Source organism: Chanodichthys erythropterus, chromosome 24, assembly GCF_024489055.1.
Source record: "Chanodichthys erythropterus isolate Z2021 chromosome 24, ASM2448905v1, whole genome shotgun sequence".
Classification (NCBI taxonomy): Eukaryota; Metazoa; Chordata; class Actinopteri; order Cypriniformes; family Xenocyprididae; genus Chanodichthys; species Chanodichthys erythropterus.
In genome coordinates this window covers 23,189,048-23,209,776 of record NC_090244.1, presented here as the reverse complement: position 1 = coordinate 23,209,776, position 20,729 = coordinate 23,189,048, and the positions used below count along the sequence as shown (strand labels likewise).

General features: G+C 37.3%; 1 protein-coding gene across 4 annotated transcripts in view; it reads right to left on the bottom strand.

The window, feature by feature from the left end:
* Positions 1-20,729, bottom strand: part of mob2a (MOB kinase activator 2a) — a 60,266-nt gene that overhangs the window by 8,149 nt on the left and 31,388 nt on the right. For 2 of the 4 annotated variants that reach the window (XM_067380286.1, XM_067380285.1), the window contains exon 2: positions 176-339. In XM_067380286.1, coding sequence (XP_067236387.1) covers positions 176-339 — 164 coding nt within the window. Of the gene's footprint in view, positions 1-175; positions 340-7,256; positions 7,422-17,757; positions 17,922-20,729 lie in introns of those variants that run through there. The other 2 variants (XM_067380287.1, XM_067380284.1) reach the window with 2 other exon arrangements.

The window sequence follows — 20,729 nt, the reverse complement described above, 5'->3', positions numbered from 1 at the left end:
GGTAGTGCTCTGAAATGGCTTTGTGTACTCTGCGCACACATACACACACTAAAATGCAATTGATTTACATACTCCTGATTGAGAGAAGGTTATTTTTGAAGACGGACAAAAACTCCCAGCCTCAAAATACAGGGCAAACACTCATAACAGCTTTAATGTTTGGTTAGGAACTCACTGTTGCTGGCGAGCCATTCGTTGAGGTCTATCTCTTTGGTGGGAAGCGCCACCAAATCTTTCAGGTCGAAGTCCATGACCCGTACTTTTGTGTACTCTGGCTCCAAGTAGTGCTTCTTCTCTTCAGCGGGTGCTTTCTTTCCATTGGGCTTCGTTTTGGATTTCCTGCAAGACAGAAGAAGACAGATACGTTAAGATGAGACGCACAGAGTGGAACATAGGTGAAGTGCGTTTTTCTTGTTGTACCAAATGTACAAGTGGTTTTCAAACATTTCAATTTAATGACTGTATAAATGACATATCATGTAAAATATTATAACATTTTCATTATAAGTTTTAATTAGTTTTTAAGAATGTCATTCTTTTTTAATTTGGTTTTAATTGTTTTTTTTTTTTTCTTCATTTCTCTTTCCTTTTTTCCCCCCAGAACTGTTGTACAAATGTTGACCAAAAATGTATCAAAAGTAATTTTAAGTAAGAAATTAAAAACATGCTCATCAAAGAAGAGGAGCATTCAAGTCATTGTATCTGTAAATCACATCTATAAAATAAGATCCAGACAAGAAAGACTTTGAAAAACTTCCCAAAGTAGTCCTACATCTCTGCTTCTTTGGGCTAAATCACATTTCTCCTCTGTTTCAAACTCAGGTGTCAAAACAGACTTCCAGTGCTAGTTTTAACATGTAAATGCCAGAATCGCATTGCTGTGGCAGATCCTGCAGCAGGCTGGGACAAAGGTTATAGGGTCATTAAACAGTTAATACAAGAGTACAGGCAAGGAAGGGTTATAAAGAATTTAAATCCTTTCTTTGCGTTCACTTTGACCCCTATTTGGTTTATTATGTTTATGTGAACAAATTAGGTTGAGTTTCTTTTTACCACTCGTTAATTTTAGCCCTTTTCTTCTTGCAGCCTTAAATCAGTGTTTCACTTCAGACAAAGAATCTGAATTTATTACTCATCCACCAACTTGATTTCCTGTTGTCTCTCAGCACTATAAACACCTCATTCCCAACCTCAAGTTTCTGACCACCTTCACCATTTCCTCTTTTTCACACACAACACTTCATCACAGGAGCAGGAAGAGGACTTATTACGGAGACCAAAGTCCATAAACAGTGTTTTTAAATTGAAGCCAAGACAAAAGGAATGGTTTTGGATTGCTTCTGAGTGGGAAAGATCTTATCATCCATATCAAGGTCCTAAATTGACTCGTGTCAAAGGTCTAGAAGGGTTAATCATGGAGTACATTTTGATCAAACATCATTGGAGCGTGGGAAGTCTGATAAACTTCAACTTTACTTGCATGTCATTCCGTTTAACTACACAGGATTAGTGTTCTGTGTAAAACAGGAAAGAGATGATGATAAATCACCAGGGGAATTCACACTATGAGCCAATTTAATGCTTGGCTAATAAGGTCAAAGATAGGAAAAATTCAAAATATGAAGGAAATAAAGACAGAACAAAAAAAAATATGATTCTTGTTCATCTTTCAACAGTAGAGCATTTTCATGGATGCTAATAATCTGATTGTAATCAGACCAGTAGCACAGTCGGAATAAAAAAAGTCGCATGTAACCACGTCAATCGGAAGGAATTTGACAAAATCCAATTAAAATTTCATTCTGATTGTAAGGGGTGGTTTAAACCTTTTCTAATCAGATTGAAAACTGCAATGATGTAGAAATGACGTAATGATGTATGACGAGTGGAACAAAATGTTGTTATTGTTGAATATATTGTCATAAATGACTTGTGTCATTCTAAAATTCTCCTTCTTTCAGTCAAACCGAATCAGAGATATTAAAAAATATTCCAAGTTTTATAATGGGAGTGAATGGCGCTCAAGATTTTGAAGCCCATAAAGTGCATCCATCCATCATAAAAGTAAACCATACGCCTCCAGGGGATTAATAAAGGCCTTCTGAAAAATATCCATATTAAAAAATAAAATAACTAGCTGCCTAGTTGACTAGCCCCAAAATATCATGTAGGATGTAGGAATATCGTAAGCTTAGAAACCTCTCGCGGCTCAAATAAACAGGCCTAGGCAACAAACTCTTCTCTTACATTGAAATCCTCCGACGTTTCTCTTTAAAAATTCTCACCTTAGAATTCTAATTTGTGACCGATGTTTTGTTTTGCTCTATCCTCTGTGCTTCGGTGTTCGTCAGTGCGTCAGGTCAGGGGTTACTCTTTTGGCATAAGTTAGCCTTCTGTCAGAAGCTAGTTATTTTAGTTTTAAAGATTTAAATATGGATATTTTTCTTACAAAAATGCATCTCTTCGCTTCAGAAGGTCTTTATTAATCCCCAGGAGGTGACTTTTATGATGGATGGATGTGCTTTTTTGGAATCCAGGAAAATCAGGAGCACCATTCCCATTATATATATTCCCTTGGAAGAGCCAGAATATTTTATAATATAACTCTTGATTGTGTTCGTCTGAAAGAAGTCATATACATCTAGGATAGCTTGAGGGTGAGTAAATCATGGGATCATTTTCATTTTTGGGTGAAATATCCCTTTAAGTACCCAATCACTTTATTTAGCGTTCGTGTAAACACTATGTTCAGATTCAGCAATCGGAATGAATTTATTCGGATTGAAACAAAAGGTGTCCATGTAAATGTAGCTCATAACGAACTAACCCTATAATAACAATCCGCCTCATTATTAAAATTAAAACGCAGAGGCAATAAACTTTGGAAAACTCATCCTGCACATGTGCTATGGACATTGATACCTGAATGATCAGAACGGCGAAATGACGAATGACAACAGAAGAACGGACTCATACCCTATAGAAACCAGAATAATAGAGGCCTGGTGGGCTCTTTTGACTTGGCCCAGTAAGCAACTACCAAGAACACCATAGCAACTGTACAGCAACAGATTAACCTTTCAGAACACCTTAGCAACTGCATAGCAACCTCCTGGCAACCACCCAGAAACCGTAGCATCATGGTGGATAGTGTTATTAAAACGCTCTCATGGCACTTCGTAAATATTTTTAATTTTTGTGTGGATAATTCATATTTGTACAAACTCAGTCATGTTTAAGAATGATCATGTTTATACATCCCACTGACAGATAGGGTTTGGGACCTTTTTTTTTTTTTTTAAATGTATGTTTCTGTATAATTCACATCATATGAATTAATACAAAATTGGCACCTAGTAATATAGTTACGTTTTCTCATGAGAACGGTTGAGCAGAAAATGAAGCATCCAATTCATGAAATCATTCTTCACAACTGGGATGAGTTTTGCTTTACATATTTTGAATTAAATTATTAGCAAAGAACCTGAACAACTGATCTCGGACCAGCTTAAAGGATCAACCAATATCAAGTAAAAGTGAAGCCAACAAGCAAGCAGGCAGCTGTCAGGTCCATCTAAGACTATGAACTCAAGGCTTGAGCCAGCTGGAAGATCTGAACATCTCCCACAATCTTTGATAGATCAGCGCAGCTGAGCTCAATCATTCCACAAAACACATCCCTCCGCTAAGACATTTTAATGTCCAGAATTTAATAGGAAGAGAATACAATTTCTTAAAGGTTACACTCAGAAGCTACAGTTAGTCCAACATGCAGCTTCTAGAGTTACGAGATCAAGAAACCATGATCATTAAACCCTAATTTTATCATCTCTACACTGGTTACCCATTAGGTTCTGTATAGATTACAAAGTATTGCTACTGACCTATAAGGTCCTAAATGATTTAGCCTGTATATTTAACAAATCTTCTATCACCCTACAATCCATCATCCTCTCTGGATGTTTGGTAGAACCTAGGATATCTGAAATGAAGGCTACATCCTTAATTATAGCAAAGTTTTACATCTAACAGCTCATAAAAATGGAAAAACATGTTTTAACATTTTGTCAGCATGTTTTTTTTTTTTTTTGCTTATTTGCTAATAAGAAGTCGAAACACTCTGTAAACAATCAAATTCACAAGTGGAGTGACACCATATTTAACTGTAGTGTGAACGCTACCAAAGTGGAGCCAAGAATGGTTGTCTGTCTGTAAAACTATGTTGTGAGAGTGAGACGTGAGTTTAGTGTTTGATACACAAACACAGATGGTTTTCTGCAGCTGAGTGGATGTTACAGGTCTTTGGTTGAAACCTTGGCTTGGTTTGAGTTTGAGAATTACAATGCCTTTTATGGCAAAGATATCTGCGGGAAACTGCTCTGAGTGGGCATGAAGTGTGTGTGTGTGTGTGTGTGTGTGTGTGTGTGTGTGTGTGTGTGTGTGTGTGTGTGTGTGTGTGTGTGTGTGTGTGTGTGTGTGTGTGTGTGTGTGTGTAACAGGAGGGCCGCTGGCAGCTAGAAAGTTTTTCTTTCTCCTAAAATAAACTAGCTAATGGCTTGAGAATTTGCCCTGCGCCACATAATTCACGAAAACAGTGCTTCCTGGAAAATTACGAAACCCAGGGAAGGCTAAAATGAAACAATGTGCGTTCAGATTTTTGGATGCACAAACTGTTTCTTCTTGTAAAAACCAACTATATTGGGGAACTGACATAACATGGTGTTCTGGATCCTCAAAATGCATTCCCATGCACTACTTGTTTTATCAAAATAAGTCAGGAGACTTTGACATCTTGTGATTAATTTTAAAAAATAAAAAAAATTATAGATATTTTTTCTAACACAGTGTTTGTTGGCAGTGTCTTAAAGCATGTGGAACGTTCACTGGTTTTCCTCAAAGGTTTGGCATAAATAAGGTTCACAAGTGGGAACTGAAACAATTAAACAATTAACTTCATTGCCAAGTAAACATCTTGTCAAAATCAATTATTAATTGCAGCGTGCTATTCAGAATCTCAAAGATGAACTATGCATGAGGCTTGACATTATGCAACACTCACATCCAGCATCTGCAGCAGCTAAAACATCTAAACATCCCTAAATCATTCTGACTCAAACAAAACTCTGAGAACAGAGCTGGAAACTGTTTTGGTATGCCATATGCATACCAAAACTACAATCTGGAAATCGGTAACCAGCAGTAAAACAATCCAGCATCTGTATCTGGATGGTTTCTTTTGCTCTTTAAACATTGTTATTCTATAAAATCAATTAATAAAATAAAAAGCACCAAAACAGTTTCAGCGCAATGTTCCTCACAAAATTGCTAAACTGAGTAACGTTTTGAGCAAGAAACTCTTCATTAGGCTGAAAATTACAAACAAAAGAAACCCATTATTGAATGTCACATGACATAGCAATCTGGAAAAAAAATAAAAATAAATGTTTAATTTCAGTCCAAACAGCCCAAATAAAAGCCACTAAGGATCCCTGTCAAATGATAGATTCATATATCGGCCATGCTGATTAATATGGCTGATATTTGTCCATTTTTTTGACATTTGCCATTAAAGGGTTAGTTCACCCAAAAATTAAAATTCTGTCATTAATTACTCACCCTCCTGTAAGACTTTCGTTCATCTTCGGCACACAAATTAAGATTTTTGATGAAATCTGAGCGATTTCTGTCCCTCCATTGACAGCTATGCAACTACGTATGTGAATAAAAGCCTAAAATCAATCTTTTCATTTTCATCATATAAAGCGATCGAGTCTCTTCAGAAAATTTGGACTAAACCGCTCAATTCATATGGATTACTTTTACAATCTCTTTATGAACTTTTTGAAGCGTCAAAATGGTAGTTGCGTAGCTGTCAATGGAGGGACAGAAATCTCTCAGATTTCACTAAAAATATCTTCATTTGTGCTTCGAAGATGAACGAAATGTAAGTAGTTTGGAACGATATGATGGTGACAGAATTTTCATTTTTGGGTGAACTAACCTTTTAACTAATAATTAAGTGAATAAAACTGTGTAAAATAAGTGATAATTTCATCTAGCATTATGTCAATTTTGGTCATCATCCTGCTCCAATATAAGCACTAACATTTATTGCCATGTAGTTTTTACAGCCTTCCTTGATTAATGTAATATCACCCTTAAAAAAAAAAAAAAAAAAAGAAGAAGAAAATTAAACTCATTTGTGCCTCACTGTATAGTCAGGATGAATATGTATTTGCTTCAAACTATTTATAATGGTTTCAAACAAACTTGGTGACCTTCAGTGTTAATGCAAAAGTACTTGTTGGTCTTTGGATGAGTATGTCTAGCCAAGTTTGTACTTCCTAGTTCTTATAGGCATGAAGAGTGTGTGAAGAGCCACTGAGATGACAGTATTGCGTTAAACACAGCAACAGCAGCATGGGGACGGACAACAAGAGGTCATCATCACAACAGAGAGGTGGGGGGAAGAGAGGGGACCTCATCCCTCACTCACACATACTCACACATTTAAAGTACTTGTCACTGTTTTATTCGTTTCTATTTCAATGGTTTAAATTCAATAATATGCAAAAATAATGTAAGTGCCACATTATTATTATGGTCTCCCAAAGAAGTTAAAAAAAAAAACATGGTACACAATACTCAAACACATATACAGTGTCACTGTTTCAATCTATGACTGTTTTTCCCTCTAAGCACTCATTATGTAAATTTCAGTAATTACCAGCGCAATTGCTCGAAGATTTCAAACAATTTAAATGAACGGTGACTCTATAAGAGTTTCATGTTTGTTCATTATTGTGTATGAGCCACGTAATATTTCTCAACCTATCTGATATCTGCTATCGGAATGTTTTGTTCGCGCGTGCTTTCATGGTGTGCGAATAATAGGCTACATTCCTATAAAGTAGAGCGTGAAATGTTTCAATCAATGGCGGTAACATTTTAAATCTTAAGATTCTTAATATTTCTTATAAGCCTATCATGTAGACTGATCTAACATGTAAGAAAGTCAAAAAAATAATTTCAGTCAACTATTTGCTTATGTGTAGGCTACGTGTAAAGTTACATGTTTATATATATATATATATATATAAAATTAGTCTTAATTAAATATGAATAAATTATTCAGATACATATTTATCAACTTAATATTGTTACTTTGTTAATTACATAGCCAATATTTATGTTCATGCAGCTGCATTAGACATGTAAATCTAATGTATTTATAAAAAACAGCAAAGCCACGTTACCTTAAAACTTTACCAACTGCCTGAAGAACCATCTTGCAACTTAATCCGTTTCTGGGAGTTTTCTGCGAGTGCATATCCGAAGTGCTGTCAACAAAAATGGACTGAGTGTCCAAAGTGTTTTGAACTGACCGGTCTTTCCCCTTCTCTTCCGTAGATGTTTTCAAAGACTTGGCAGGTACTAAGTGCATATAAAGTTCTTGCTCTGAAGTTCTCATTCTACCAAAGGCCAGCCAATCAGAGCAGTCCATGGGCGGGGCATGATATGTTAATGCAAAATGACTGCGAATCATACGCACGCGTGAGCGGGGCGTGTTTTGGGTTAACATGCAGTTTGAAGGTCTGCTCTCTTTCAGACAGTGCGTTTTATATTCCGGCCAATGTGGTGTAACCAGCTTCCGAATGACGTTACTTCTTTATAATTACATTTAAGAGGAAACATTTTGCATTATTTCAAGACATTCTGAGGTAACATAACAATGCACTACTTGTTTAGTCTTTGTTCAGAAAACAAATCCTTTATAAAAGCTAGAATAGCCACATTTAAAAATGTCAAGTTAAATAATCAGTCACATCATGCACAGAAATCTTTATTTAATATTTTGAGGACAATTCCAAACTCAAAACCAAACAAATAAAGAGTTTAGGTAATGTTTTAAAGGTTAAACAACATAAGAAAATGTCAATAGAAATGTGCCTGATGCTGAACTGTGCCTGAAGCCAAACTACACACAAATTCCAGTCAGAAACGTGTTTAAACTTTACTTTGACTGCTGATGATAGTGAAACAAAATTATTTAAAAGTTACAGTAATTATTTGAGCATTTAGGGGTGTCTAGTAGGCTATACTTTACAAAAGAATAGTCTTTTTCCTTTTACTGCCCCATGATACAGAAAAGATAAGATCTAGTTGACTATGAAGTGAAACAAGTCTTTATTTTTTCTTCACTGCAAAGATATTTATATAATGTAGTTGTTACAAAAGCATTTTCATAATTGGAATCTTGTGCGTTTTCAATGAAAGCCAAAAGGAAAATATTTAATCAGGAAGCTAGTGAATCATAAAACCACAAAAGAACTAGTGTTAGTCTGACATACTCTAACAATAAGTAACATTACCACATTTAGAAAGTTCCTTACGGCAAAAAAAAAAAGCATATTATCTCATTAATCTACACATATTATGCAAGAGAATCTTTTGGAAAAATACATGAGCGGGAGGACTTGCATAGCCAAATGTTATCTTTCAGCTGAGACCCAACACAAACCCACACACTTCATGAGATGTTTACTGACTACTTGATTCACGACAACTGAAACAACATACCAGCAACATCTGCCATATCTGATAACACAAATAAGTCACTGATTTACAGGATGCACTTCCTGTTCAGACTTTACTTTCAGTCTTTAGCATTTAGTCATGTTCGCATATGTCCAACTACCAATTATAGAACAGAACAAATGTACTGTATGAATAGATATCATGGTTTGAGACAATGACATCAGGCCAGTGTGAGTAATAGTCATAGAGCTTGGTTGCAAATGTCACACATCATTCATATCATTCAATAAGAGAAAAACTGAGTAAAAAGGAGTTTAGTTTGTGCCAGTATCCAAAAATTTTTTTTTTTTCCCCCTCAAGCTTGATCATACATTTGGTCACATGGCTGGCTCGACTCGTTCGGTAAGAAAGTCAACGAACATTCCTCTTAGACAAAGCAAACAGAAAAAAAATCCTCTCAGACACAGCACATTAGGCCCGGAGCTAAAGCATCCAGCAGATGAGTAATCCAGCCCTGCTGAAAAGCCGAGGGCGACATGAGATGAACAAGAGAGATAAGAACCTGCCCACAATCCTGCTGCAGTCGGAGAAAAGACGTTAAATGCTGCGAGAATCTCTCAACACCTAATTGTTAGTTTCAATTCAGATAGCTTAAGGATCAAGGAGTTAATCCTACTTCAATCAATGTTGATGATCTGGAGCATTTAAACGGTTTCATTCTAAGCATCATGAGATGCACCTCCATGAAAACACTCCCAAAAGCAATACTTCCCAAACAAGATCTATTTTTGTTCTGGTCAGCAATAGTCAGGGTTGCCAGGTTTTCACAACAAAACCTGCCCAAATGCTACTCAAAACTAGCCCAATCGCATTCAGGGGGTTCCCTGGGAAAAATCTCTCTCCCGGGGGTAAAATCCCCATTTTTGCTACGGACATGAAAAACTACCCGTGGCAATGGTGATAAAGTAGTCCAATTCTGTGGGAAAACCGCAGACTTTGCAACATTGGCAATAGTTCAATACAGGGGCGTACAGAAGCGGCAAGAAATGTGACATTGTATTGTAAAAGCCAATCGTATTTATAAAACAACAATGTCCAACAGTGACACCTGCAGGTAAAGTTACAGAGGGAAGCTTGCCTCCCTTGATCCCTCTGAGTTATAAACAGAACCCCTAAAGTTTGCAGTTGGTTTGGTGGGGGTAATTAAAGGTGCAGTATGTAAGAATTCTGTCCGCTAGAGGTCGCTAAAGGCCTATTCAAAACAAAGGCGTAGCTTGATGACACCAAGTTTGAGCGCAGAATTTTGGGACATGTGGTCTTCACCTTATGGACGGTGCAGAATAATTGGGATAGGACTCGGGAAGAAATCATGTTCATGGAGGCGATTATTAACGTTACTGTAGTATGAAGCAGAGCAGGACCGAGTGTTGTGGGAGCTGAACGAGGCCGCTGGAGCGATTGGGCAAAACACGCCTCACTGGCTGCATCTGATTATGCTATGTTAGCTACTTGACAAAAGAGTGTTTTTCTCTGAGGCATGGTAAAACATGGTACTCGCAAAAAAAAAACAAAAAAATCAAGATTTAAACAATAAGACTAAACGTGTTGAGCTATATAACAACAGTTAGTTGTCTATAAATGTATCAAAACAGTTGTTCCCTTGTCTATTAAAATGTGTAATATGTTAAAGCGTCTTTGGTGTCTCCATGGTTTCTACAAAATAAAAACTGGAAAACGAGGGTAACGCGGGTATGACGCAATTGACAGGCGACTCCTCACACGTCCCGGAGCCTTGGTTAAAATTGCAATTTTCTCATGAGTTACAAATAGTTGCAAACATTTGGGATATTGTAAGTACTCAAGTGAACAAAATATATAACACTGGCCTAGTGGTTTTTGGATATTTTACCGCAAAATTCTTACATATTGCACCTTTAAGAAAGAATGGTCGAAAGTCACGTGAGAGGAGGCAATGTCACCATTGCGATACGATTGGATATGATTGGTTCCTGCGAGAAATCCCACCTCGTTTTCGTGCCCATTCTTGTCGAATTGGCCTGAATGAAGACAGTGATGGTGTTAATGGAAGACTAATTAAAAAGTAAGTAAACAAGTATCACTTAGATATCACCGCTTTGTCACATCAAAATAGAACTTGAAATGGCCTAAAAACATGATGACTGTGGGGGGTTTTAGTGAGCAATCAGCTTGATGAAATTAAAGGTAACATTACATCTTTGTGTGTGTGACCAGTGTGTACAGTGTGACCAGTTGATGACTGTTGGAAATATATATATATAAATTATTTGTTGCAACAATCTCCTCATCTCCCCTGCTGTCCTGAAGAGATTTTGGAAGATGGCCATCATGGTCCTGCATCCTATAGCGCATTCCTGCAGGAGAGCGACTGCATGCACCAACACGCTCTGCTCTCGGCTAACAAAACACATGGCAGGGAGCAGTGAAAGCAAGAGGGAGATGGATGAGGAAGAAAATCTTTCAGGAATCATATTTACAGCACTCATTTTATAATTCTTGCTTGTGAGATTTCATTTCATTTTTTGGCTGTAATATACGCAGAATTCATATAAATTCCAGAAAGGTTTAAAATTGGATTCTGAGCAAGTGTGACATCACTATGCCTGTTTACAACTGAAAAAAAAAAGGTTAAAAGGTTATGTGAAGCTTCCCAGATAAAATAAAACAGAAAATGCACATGTAAAGTTAAAAGGCCAGATGGGCAGAAAAAGAAAGTGAACAAAACTAAAAATGAAGGAAACAGTGAGACAAAGCATGTTGTAGCATGTTCAAAAGGCTTCACCACACACATACAGCATTCCAGCGGTTGAAGGATTCGGCTTCAGTTTGGGAATCTAGATACGGGGAAAACAAATGTACAAACTTATCCTGGAATCTCGACAGATTAATCAAAGTCTCAAAATAGTTGCAGTTCTAACTTGTATGCACCCAAAGCAATTGTGCAGAAACCATCCAACAAAATCCCCCTGAAGCTATACAGCGACACAGTTTCACCTTTATAAACAATTAGCCAATGAACAAAAGTGATCAACTGCTTGGTGTCCACTCCAAAATCTAGTGACAGCTTTGTCAATACACATTTTCTGATTTAAAAGTTTGGTTTACCGGAAAATGAAATTTCTGTCATTAAGTACTCACCCTCATGTCGTTCCAAACCTGTAAGACCGTTCATCTTCAGAACACAAATTAAGATATTTTTGATGAAATCCGAAATTTGTTTGTTTTTTTTATCTCCCATAGAAAGCAACAAAATGACCACATTCAAGGTCCAGAAAAGTAGTAAAGACTTTGTTTAAATAGTCAACGTGACTACAGTGGTTCAACCTTAATGTTATGAAGTAACGAGAATACTCTCTAAAACAAAACAAAAATAATGACTTTATTCAACAATTTCCTCTCTACACTGTCAGTCTCCTGTGCAGTTTACGTTGAAGACACATTGCACATAACATTAAGGTTGAACCACTGTAGTCACATTGTTAAAATAGTCAATGTCTTTACTACTTCTCTGGACCTTGAATGTGTTAATTTTGTTGCTTTCTTTGGAAAAAAAAAAAACCTCTTGGATTTCATCAAATATCTTAATTTGTGTTCTGAATATAAACAAAGGTCTTATGGGTGTGGAACAACATGAGGGTGAGTAATTAAAGACAGAAATTTCATATTTTAAACTGATTTAAAATAAGAGTTAATATAAATCCATCAAAACCAAATCAGCTTTTAACATGCTATTTCTTACTAGATGATGGTATCATTTTCCTTTCCACCACATTTAGTTAATTATTTAACACCGTCACGTTTCATATTTCAGCAAATCTTAAAATGAATATCCATTTTTCAAACTGTAATGCTGTGATGCCAATATTCACTTAGCATTTAGCATTTAAAATGACTGGTTTTAGTTTTTAGTGTATTAAGACAAATTAATAAAGATTTTTCATTTTAGTCAATTTAAATTGCGTAAAGATAAATTTTGTCATTTATCTGTTGTTGGACATAAAAATTATCAGCTTGTCATATCAGCCACAATCCCTTCCCTATCAATATTGGTAATTAAAACAGGTTTAATCATGCTACCTTTTGTCACCTTCAGTTACCATTAATTAAAGTGATTTAAATAAATACAGTCATTATGATTTCAAGTGGACTAGGAGGATTATAGACTTAAAGATGGGATGCAGCTGTAAGCAACATCAATTGAAACTAGAAAATAAAGCAGTGTAAAGAACTGGCTTCATTCAGCCTGTGAAAGAGCTACTGAATGTTGGTAATTATGGAGGCAGAGCCTTTGATCCGTGGATTCGGAGGTAGGAAAAGCTAATCAAGGTCTTTGTTTGGAGAATAAAGACATGAAAGATGATGAGACAAGCTTCATCAGTGTGGACAGACATTATGTAAAGTAATGAGGTATACATGAATAGTCACAAACGTGCACAGACACACAGATACTGAATCTGACACGAGTTCCAGCAAAGATTTACAAAGATCAAGAGCAAAAATAGCTGTGGGCTTAAAAAACTAAAACGGTAAAGAAATGAAAAGACAAGATGGCCATGTGATGCCAAACTGCACTGGTTAAACCACAAGTTCCATCTGAAAGCACAAAAGAGGTACAAAACAGTGGAGAGCAGTCCTGTTTTTACTACAAGTACTTCACTGCCTCCTACTGGAGAAATACATTAATATAACAAACAAGTGGCCAAGTAATTTGTTAGCTTAGCCCCTGCTGGTAAATGCTGTAACTACACCATCTGCAAAAAGTAATTTTTCTCCATTGACAGCCATTCAAAAATAGCTGTGTTTTTCTCCAGATACAATAGTCACTGGCATCGGCACTGGATCCCTTTACCTTCTTACAGCACTTTGCAGCATGCCTCAAATGAACCCCACAATGTAAACCCTAACGCTCAAATTAATTAATTGGTTTGAGTAGGACAACTTGAATTAAACTAATTAGTTCAGTCAAATTAACTTTTATTAGTATGTAGCACTTTCTTTTTCTTTCAAGTTCACAGAACTGATATATTTTAAGTAAACAGAACAGAAGTTTCATTGTTTTGAGTTTTATGAACTTATTTATTTTCATTTAGACAAACTTAAGTTTAACTGAAACTGGGCTGGGATTTCTATTTCCCAGCATGCTCAAAAGGGTGAGTAAATGCTAAAATTAAACATTATGTGCGCAAGATTAATCTTAAGTGGGCTAATTTTTGTTATGCTAATTTAGAAGGGTTTCTGTTAATGTGGGCAACTGGTGTATGCAGATTGGTTTGAGAGTATGTTAAATGATTTATATTGCTGCACTCATTCAGCAAGTGCTATACCATATGCTATTATTATTAGCAAATTAGCATTTTCTGAATTAGCTTGTTATAGCTAGCTAAGTTGACAATAATAAAAATGTTCACATTGAGGTTACAGGAAAATTTGAATTTAAATATATGAGTTTGTGTACTCAAATAGTTATGAACAATTAAAATGTATGAGTACAAAATACAAATCTGCCAGTTCTGCTAACTTAAACTTTGAATTTCTTAACTTAAAAATTTCAAGGCAATGGATTTTGCCTACTTATTCTGCTAAAACAGAGGTTCAAAATTAGATTGAAAAAAAATATATTTTGTATCATAAACTGAACTTCTATTTGTGCTTAAACAAAGGTAGTTTCTTCAATATGTACAGCACAGAGAACGGCAGACACATTTTTAATGACTTGTGGGTGTGAGATAAGAGAAGGTCAATATTTTTGTAAACAGAAGCACAGAAGGGCCAAGACAGAGGGTTGTCACGACTTTGAGAAATAAGGATCCAATACAGAAAGACCTTTGTGTATGAAGGCGGATTAAAGAAGCTGACCGCTTAGCTTTGGGATGCCATGTTGTACATGAAACATGCTTAAGACAATGAGCTATACAGTTGTGCTACAGTAACAGAACACAATACCGTATTTACCAGATTGGTGAGGGGTGCAAGAAAAGGAAACACTCTCTCAGACAGCGACTGTAATGTATATTGACCTTAATGGGGTCAAATGCCAAACAGTAAGGACTTTCTGATAACAGCAGTGCTCAAGTGATTGTACCACAAATCTGCAAGACGAGCTTGAGGACATGCACTCCAGCTGTTTTTCGTGCTATTTTCGGCGAATCACTCTGTGGTTATGTTCGTTCCTGTCCCAATTCCTTTTTTGGCAAGTCAATTTCTATAACCACCCAGGAACTGTAATTTGGCCCTTAAGTGGCCTCAGATGCTCATTTCCTGAATGCTATCCTGATTCTGCTTAAGCAGGTTTTCCACTATCAGACATTTTTCCGGTGTTTACACAAACATCTCCACCCAGCCTCACAAAGATGAACTGGAGATTCAATCAAAGCTTACCAATTTGTACACGTATTGTTCATACTCTTCATTTTTTTTAATTTAATTTAATAACAAGTCCCTTGTCACTGCAGTAAGTGCTCAATCAATGAAACAACCTCAGTATAACTGGGATTGAGAGTCTACTCACAACAAAACACCGTCATGTGAAAAGCTCTGCCTCAGGTTTTTATTGGCTGCAGAAATGTAAACAGCTGCTCAGCTCAGGTGTGAGGCTCATGGAAACTGTTATCCTCTTAGTAGCTTAGGTGCCTCTGGGAGGGAGGTAGTTTCGAAGAAACTCATCCAGCCAGACCTCAGAGCCTATTGGTATCATCCCTGAGGATGCTGAATCCACAACAACAGAATGTTGTGGTTCAGAGATTCACATCCCTGTAGCCAATACCAGGCGAATATTAAAATAGCTTAGTCATGACAAACCTGATGCTGGTTTCAGAAGTTCCAGATCTTAAAACTCAACAGTTCGGATCATATTACTATTTTTGATTCATGGATCGGATCATTTTTAAGATCAGCAAAAATAAATAAAATAAAAAAATTATATATATTCAGCATATAACATACTGAACCGTGCCCGAGCGCGTTTGACACCCTAAGCCTAGTTCGTTTGACAAGTGTGATGGCTCCGTTCTGTGCCCCGGCGTGGTTCGTTTAGCCGTCCCTGGCCAGCTTGGCAGAGATGGGCCAGAGCACGGTTCGGTTGGGCTTGAGCGTGGTTTGCATGCATTACGACGGCAATCGCGCTCGGTTCAGGGCAACTGTGCCTAGTGTGAGTACACACTAAATGTAAAATAACACTATAGGTGTTCACTGTATTTTTGTGGGTTTTATTAAGACCGAATACACGGATCCAATATCATACACATCCGATTTCTTTCTCAACTGTTTGCGTTCAATTAAGACACAACCGTGTTTACGAGAATACTTGCCGAGACTGGTATTTTGGCATAATTGTGTGTGTGTGTGTTCTAGCACATGGAGTTGTGAAAGAGGAATCAATTCGCTGTTTGCGCATCTGAAATGATGCTTAACTGTGATGATTACTTGTGCCTCTCATTCTCAGATCTGAACAGCCCAAACGGAAAGAGTGACCATCAGACTTTTGTCAGATCACCGTTAGAAGTGGTTTGATACACTTCTATAGACACAAATCTATCCAGCTGGTATCTTTAATGAGTGATAATCTCCATAAGCATAAAATGGATTCAGTGACTAACCAGAGTTCAGCGTAAATCTAAAATTTCACTTCAGTTCAATTCACATTTATTTGTATAGCGCTTTTCACGATACATATCGTTTCAAAGCAGCTTTACAGAGAATGCATGTCAACATTACAATTTAAAGAATGCAGTTAGCAAATAATGTAATAATTTAGGCAATTAATTTACAATCACTGTTAGCAGTTTAACTGAAGGTAGAAGCAATGAGCTCCTGGAAAAATGAATTACATTAACAATAATTAGGATATAGAAATTGGGCAATGTGCATGTTGATCCAGATGATTGAGTCTTTTGAAGTCCTCGCAGGAAATCTGACACAACTTTAAGAACAAGGGGGAATCTACAGGTGTTTTTTGGCCACAAGGTTTCTCAAACAAAACTCTTGAACTTCTTTCACAGGTTTGAAGCCATGCCCTTTAGAAACTTTTGTGATTAGATCTGGGAAATCAGTTTCCTGACAGAAGAACCTACACACATTGACTCTTAAACTGTGTAGATGCCATCCAATCAAACTGGAATTGGTGATTTGATCCAGTACGTACCATTTGTGTACAACAGGCATGGTTAGTGAGTTGTCCATAGGAACACCATCTGAAGCCAAAACTATATTCTACAAGAGGTAGGATTGTCCATATCTGTTATAAGCACATGGACCAACCACGTTAAACAAAGAAAGATCACTCCTTTAAAAAAAAAGAAATGGTTCAATGGTCATTTATATGAAACTGGTCATTTATAAAACTATAAAACCAACCAACCCTGAATGAAGCTTGCGGTCCGCGTAGAACGTTGTTACATTTTTGAAGAGGTGCATGTCAGGCTACATTGTAGGCTATGCGTGCTACACACAGAGCCTATGATGTAGCTATGCCGTACACTCGACGCAGAAGTATAAATCAGCCTTTAATGCTCAATTCTGATTTTTGCCAAGATCTGATTTTTTTTGTTGTTTTGTTTAGCTGTTCACATTGTTGTTTTAAATGTTCCAATAATCAGATTTCCAGTGTGAATGGATCATGGTTCTGAACTGAAACTGCATGCACAAAAGAACAATACAAACAGTTTTTTGTATAATTTTTACCACAAAATCCACTCAATTGCTTCGCAAAACTAGTCCAAAACTAGCCCAACTGCATTCTGTGGGGTATCCCAGTAAAAATCACGTTCCGGGGGTTGAATATCGCGTTAGTGCGGTCGCTTCAACCCACGGACTTGCACAACAACCTGTGGCAACAATGAAAAAGTAACCCAATTCTGATATAAAATCTTTGAATATACTCCCATGAGCGCAGAATTGTGACAAATGTTGATCTCAAGTGATGTAAAAATCGCATGAATTCCGATATTACTGTTCACACTGCGATCGCATTACCAAACATGTTACCTGTATCGGATTTAGTACCACATATGGAAGTGGCACAAATCGGATTTGAAAAGATCAAATTCCATGTGGTTTGTACTGTTCACACTGTCATGGAGAAAACAGATATAAGTCACATGTGAGCAAAAAAAATAAAAAATCAGATTTGGGCCACATTTACCTGCAGTGTGAACGTATGGGTCCATCAGAGTGCAAGCGTACCTGAACAAGTGAGGCCCCAAGGCATTTCCAACCGGATGACGTCACAGCTGCGACCTCTGGATGTTACGTAATAGGAACCTGCTGTGATGAGCAATACTGCGTTCCTCCTTGTAATTCTCCTCCAACAAGAAGCTCTTGTCTTCTAAATATAGAAAGGCTTAGCACTGCAAAAAAACCATCCCTCCCGTTATGAGATGTGAACATTATCAAGCTAAGGGAGTGGTGAGGACTTCTGTGGTCTTGTAGTAACCTAACCTCCCTCAATTTCCCCACAACTAATCATGGATAATTAAAAAAGAAATGAAAGGGTCACATCTGTCAAGAATGAACAACATCTCTAAGGTAATTAAACAAGTACCGGGAGGGGTGGATGTGGCTTGCAGAGTACCGCCAAAACAGATTATGCCCTACACCACTTAAGCATTAATTTATTCTTCATTGATGTGATTAAGTGTCAAACGGCTGGATGTGTGCAGAGTCTCCGGCTGAGGTGGGAATGAATGGAGTGACCTTGGGTGCTGACGCTGATTAAGCATTATCAGGTGCTCGCGCTGCAGCTCGGGATGCTGAGGCAGAGCAAGAGTGGCATCGCTGCAACCTGATCTATTGCAGTGGGAGGAGGTGCTTACGTAATTTTCACACGAGAAACGGAAGGGGGCAAGACAGTGGGGAATTGGGAGGTCTGAAGGGGCTACAGGCAATATGACATCATTATTCAATGACGGCAACATACAACAAACTAGATAACTGGTGGATAAATATATCTGATGGTAAATGTACTGCCTATTTATTGCAAAAACTTACTGGGCTGCATTTCCCAAAAGAGTTAATCGTAGAGACCATTGGTGGCTATTGATCAACTTAGGCTTACTATGCTTTTGGGCAACGCATTCCAGTAAAATCAGCAATGTTTAAGAGCAATCTAGTATATCCTACCTTTTAAGTAATTATTTTATGACCGATATGATAAAGGCATATGATAGCAAATCTTTAAAGGGACCTATTATGCCCCTTTTCACAAGATGAAATATAAGTCTCTGGTGTCCCCAGAATGTATCTGAAGTTTTAGCTAAAAATACCCCACAGATAATTTGTCAAATTTGTCAAACTATTTGGGTGTGAGCAAAATCATGCTGTTTTTGAGTATGTCCCTTTAAATGCAAATAAGCTGCTACTTCCAGCTCACTTTCCAAAAGAAAGTGGAGTTTTAACAGCTTGTGCTTTGATTGCTCAATAACAACAAAACTGGAGAATCTCACGCAGACAAAATGAGGTTTGTCAGTAACATGTCCAGCCTTATATTGTTAAAACTGGAGTCGGACACTGATGAAGAAGTTACAACATGGAAAAAGTCATGATATGTCCCCTTTAAGGTTCTACCCATATTAATAGCATTTAGGCTAAACATATAATTTAGAATTTTGTATTTCTAAGTGAGACCACAAATAAAAAATGGGTTTAGTACAGTTTAGTTATTTCCACCTTCCTAATTAAACAGTTACTTTTATAGCACATGGGACCCTCAATGAAGTATTACTCACAATGCTAATTTTATTTAAAAGAAAACCTCTAAGATCATGAAAATAGACCTTAGCTTCCCAAGACATGATCATCACAAGAGATTGGCCCAAAGCTGAGAAGAATGCAGACAGTAAGGAACCGCTGGCCGACACAGACCAATCAAAGCACATCAGATTACATAGACGACACAGTCAGATGGCTTAGCAGATAACACCATACTCCAAAACCAGACAGTGCTGGAAAATTCAAACTACTTACACTCCCATAACAAATCACGTCAATGAAAAATCTTACACCACGTTTTGACCACCTTTGAGGAAGCACCAAATGGAAAACTACAGTCACTCAACAAATCTGTTTACACGATCCCAAACAGGATGCAATTACAGATTTTGAGAGTTGGACTTCGCCTAAACAAGTTTAGCAACACTATATTTGATACAGCGTGAACTTTGCAAGGTTGCATTTTCCATTCATCCAAGTCTTGGCGTGGTCACACATAACAGTTTCCATCTACACACCGCTTATCAGTGCAGTTTTTGCAACTTGAGTATAACTTTGATATACAAGCTGTTATCTAAACATCAGACACTACAGAGGCTAAACAGTTTTTTGCAGAAAGAAGGTGTGTCTAAAACCAACATCCCTGAGGACAGTTGCAATTGGCAACATAAACCTGAAAGACTAAATAACACCACCTGACGGCGGTGTTATAAAACAAAACAGTGTTTGGGTACTGCAATAAAAAGACGTGAACTCCTTTCACACCGAACAGCCAAAAACATCTCAGCCACAGAAGACAAAATAAACTGCCAGATCAAGCAGATTGTGATGGTTTTCTAGCTTGTCAAACGTAAACATTAACTGTGAATCAACACAAAAGTCTATAAGGAGACAGGAACATGAAGGAAAGATAGAACAAAGAATAGATCTGCAAAAAACAAACTCAACCTTTTAATCAGATACATCTGGGACTTTTCACATTGGCCAGCATCCTTGAAAAACCATGGAACTTTAGCGATTTGTTATATATAGCAGTACCGCAGTAAAATAAAACTACAACCACATGTAAAGGGAAAAAAGGAAACAGTATCTCTCCAGCTTTCCATGTGAAGAGCATGCATTGGTCTGTTAACATTCACTAACTTTCGAACAGCCCCCTTGCTTAACTTTCCAAATTGAGGTAGAGGTCGAAACTAACATTTGAAAGGGCAAAGTCTGCCCTTAGCTGTAGGGAAAAAGCAAGTTGGGAACACAGTGTCCAAACCAGCTCGCACACGCTACAACAAATCATGAGCTGCATTGATTTTGAACTTTAGCTATCTGCTCTTTCTCTTGCTGAAGGTTCTAGAAATCATCGTACAATATCATGCTTGATTTCTGCAAAACCTGGCACAGCTTCAAGAACATCCACAACTCCAGAAAACATCTGTGAAAAAGCATGCGGAAGA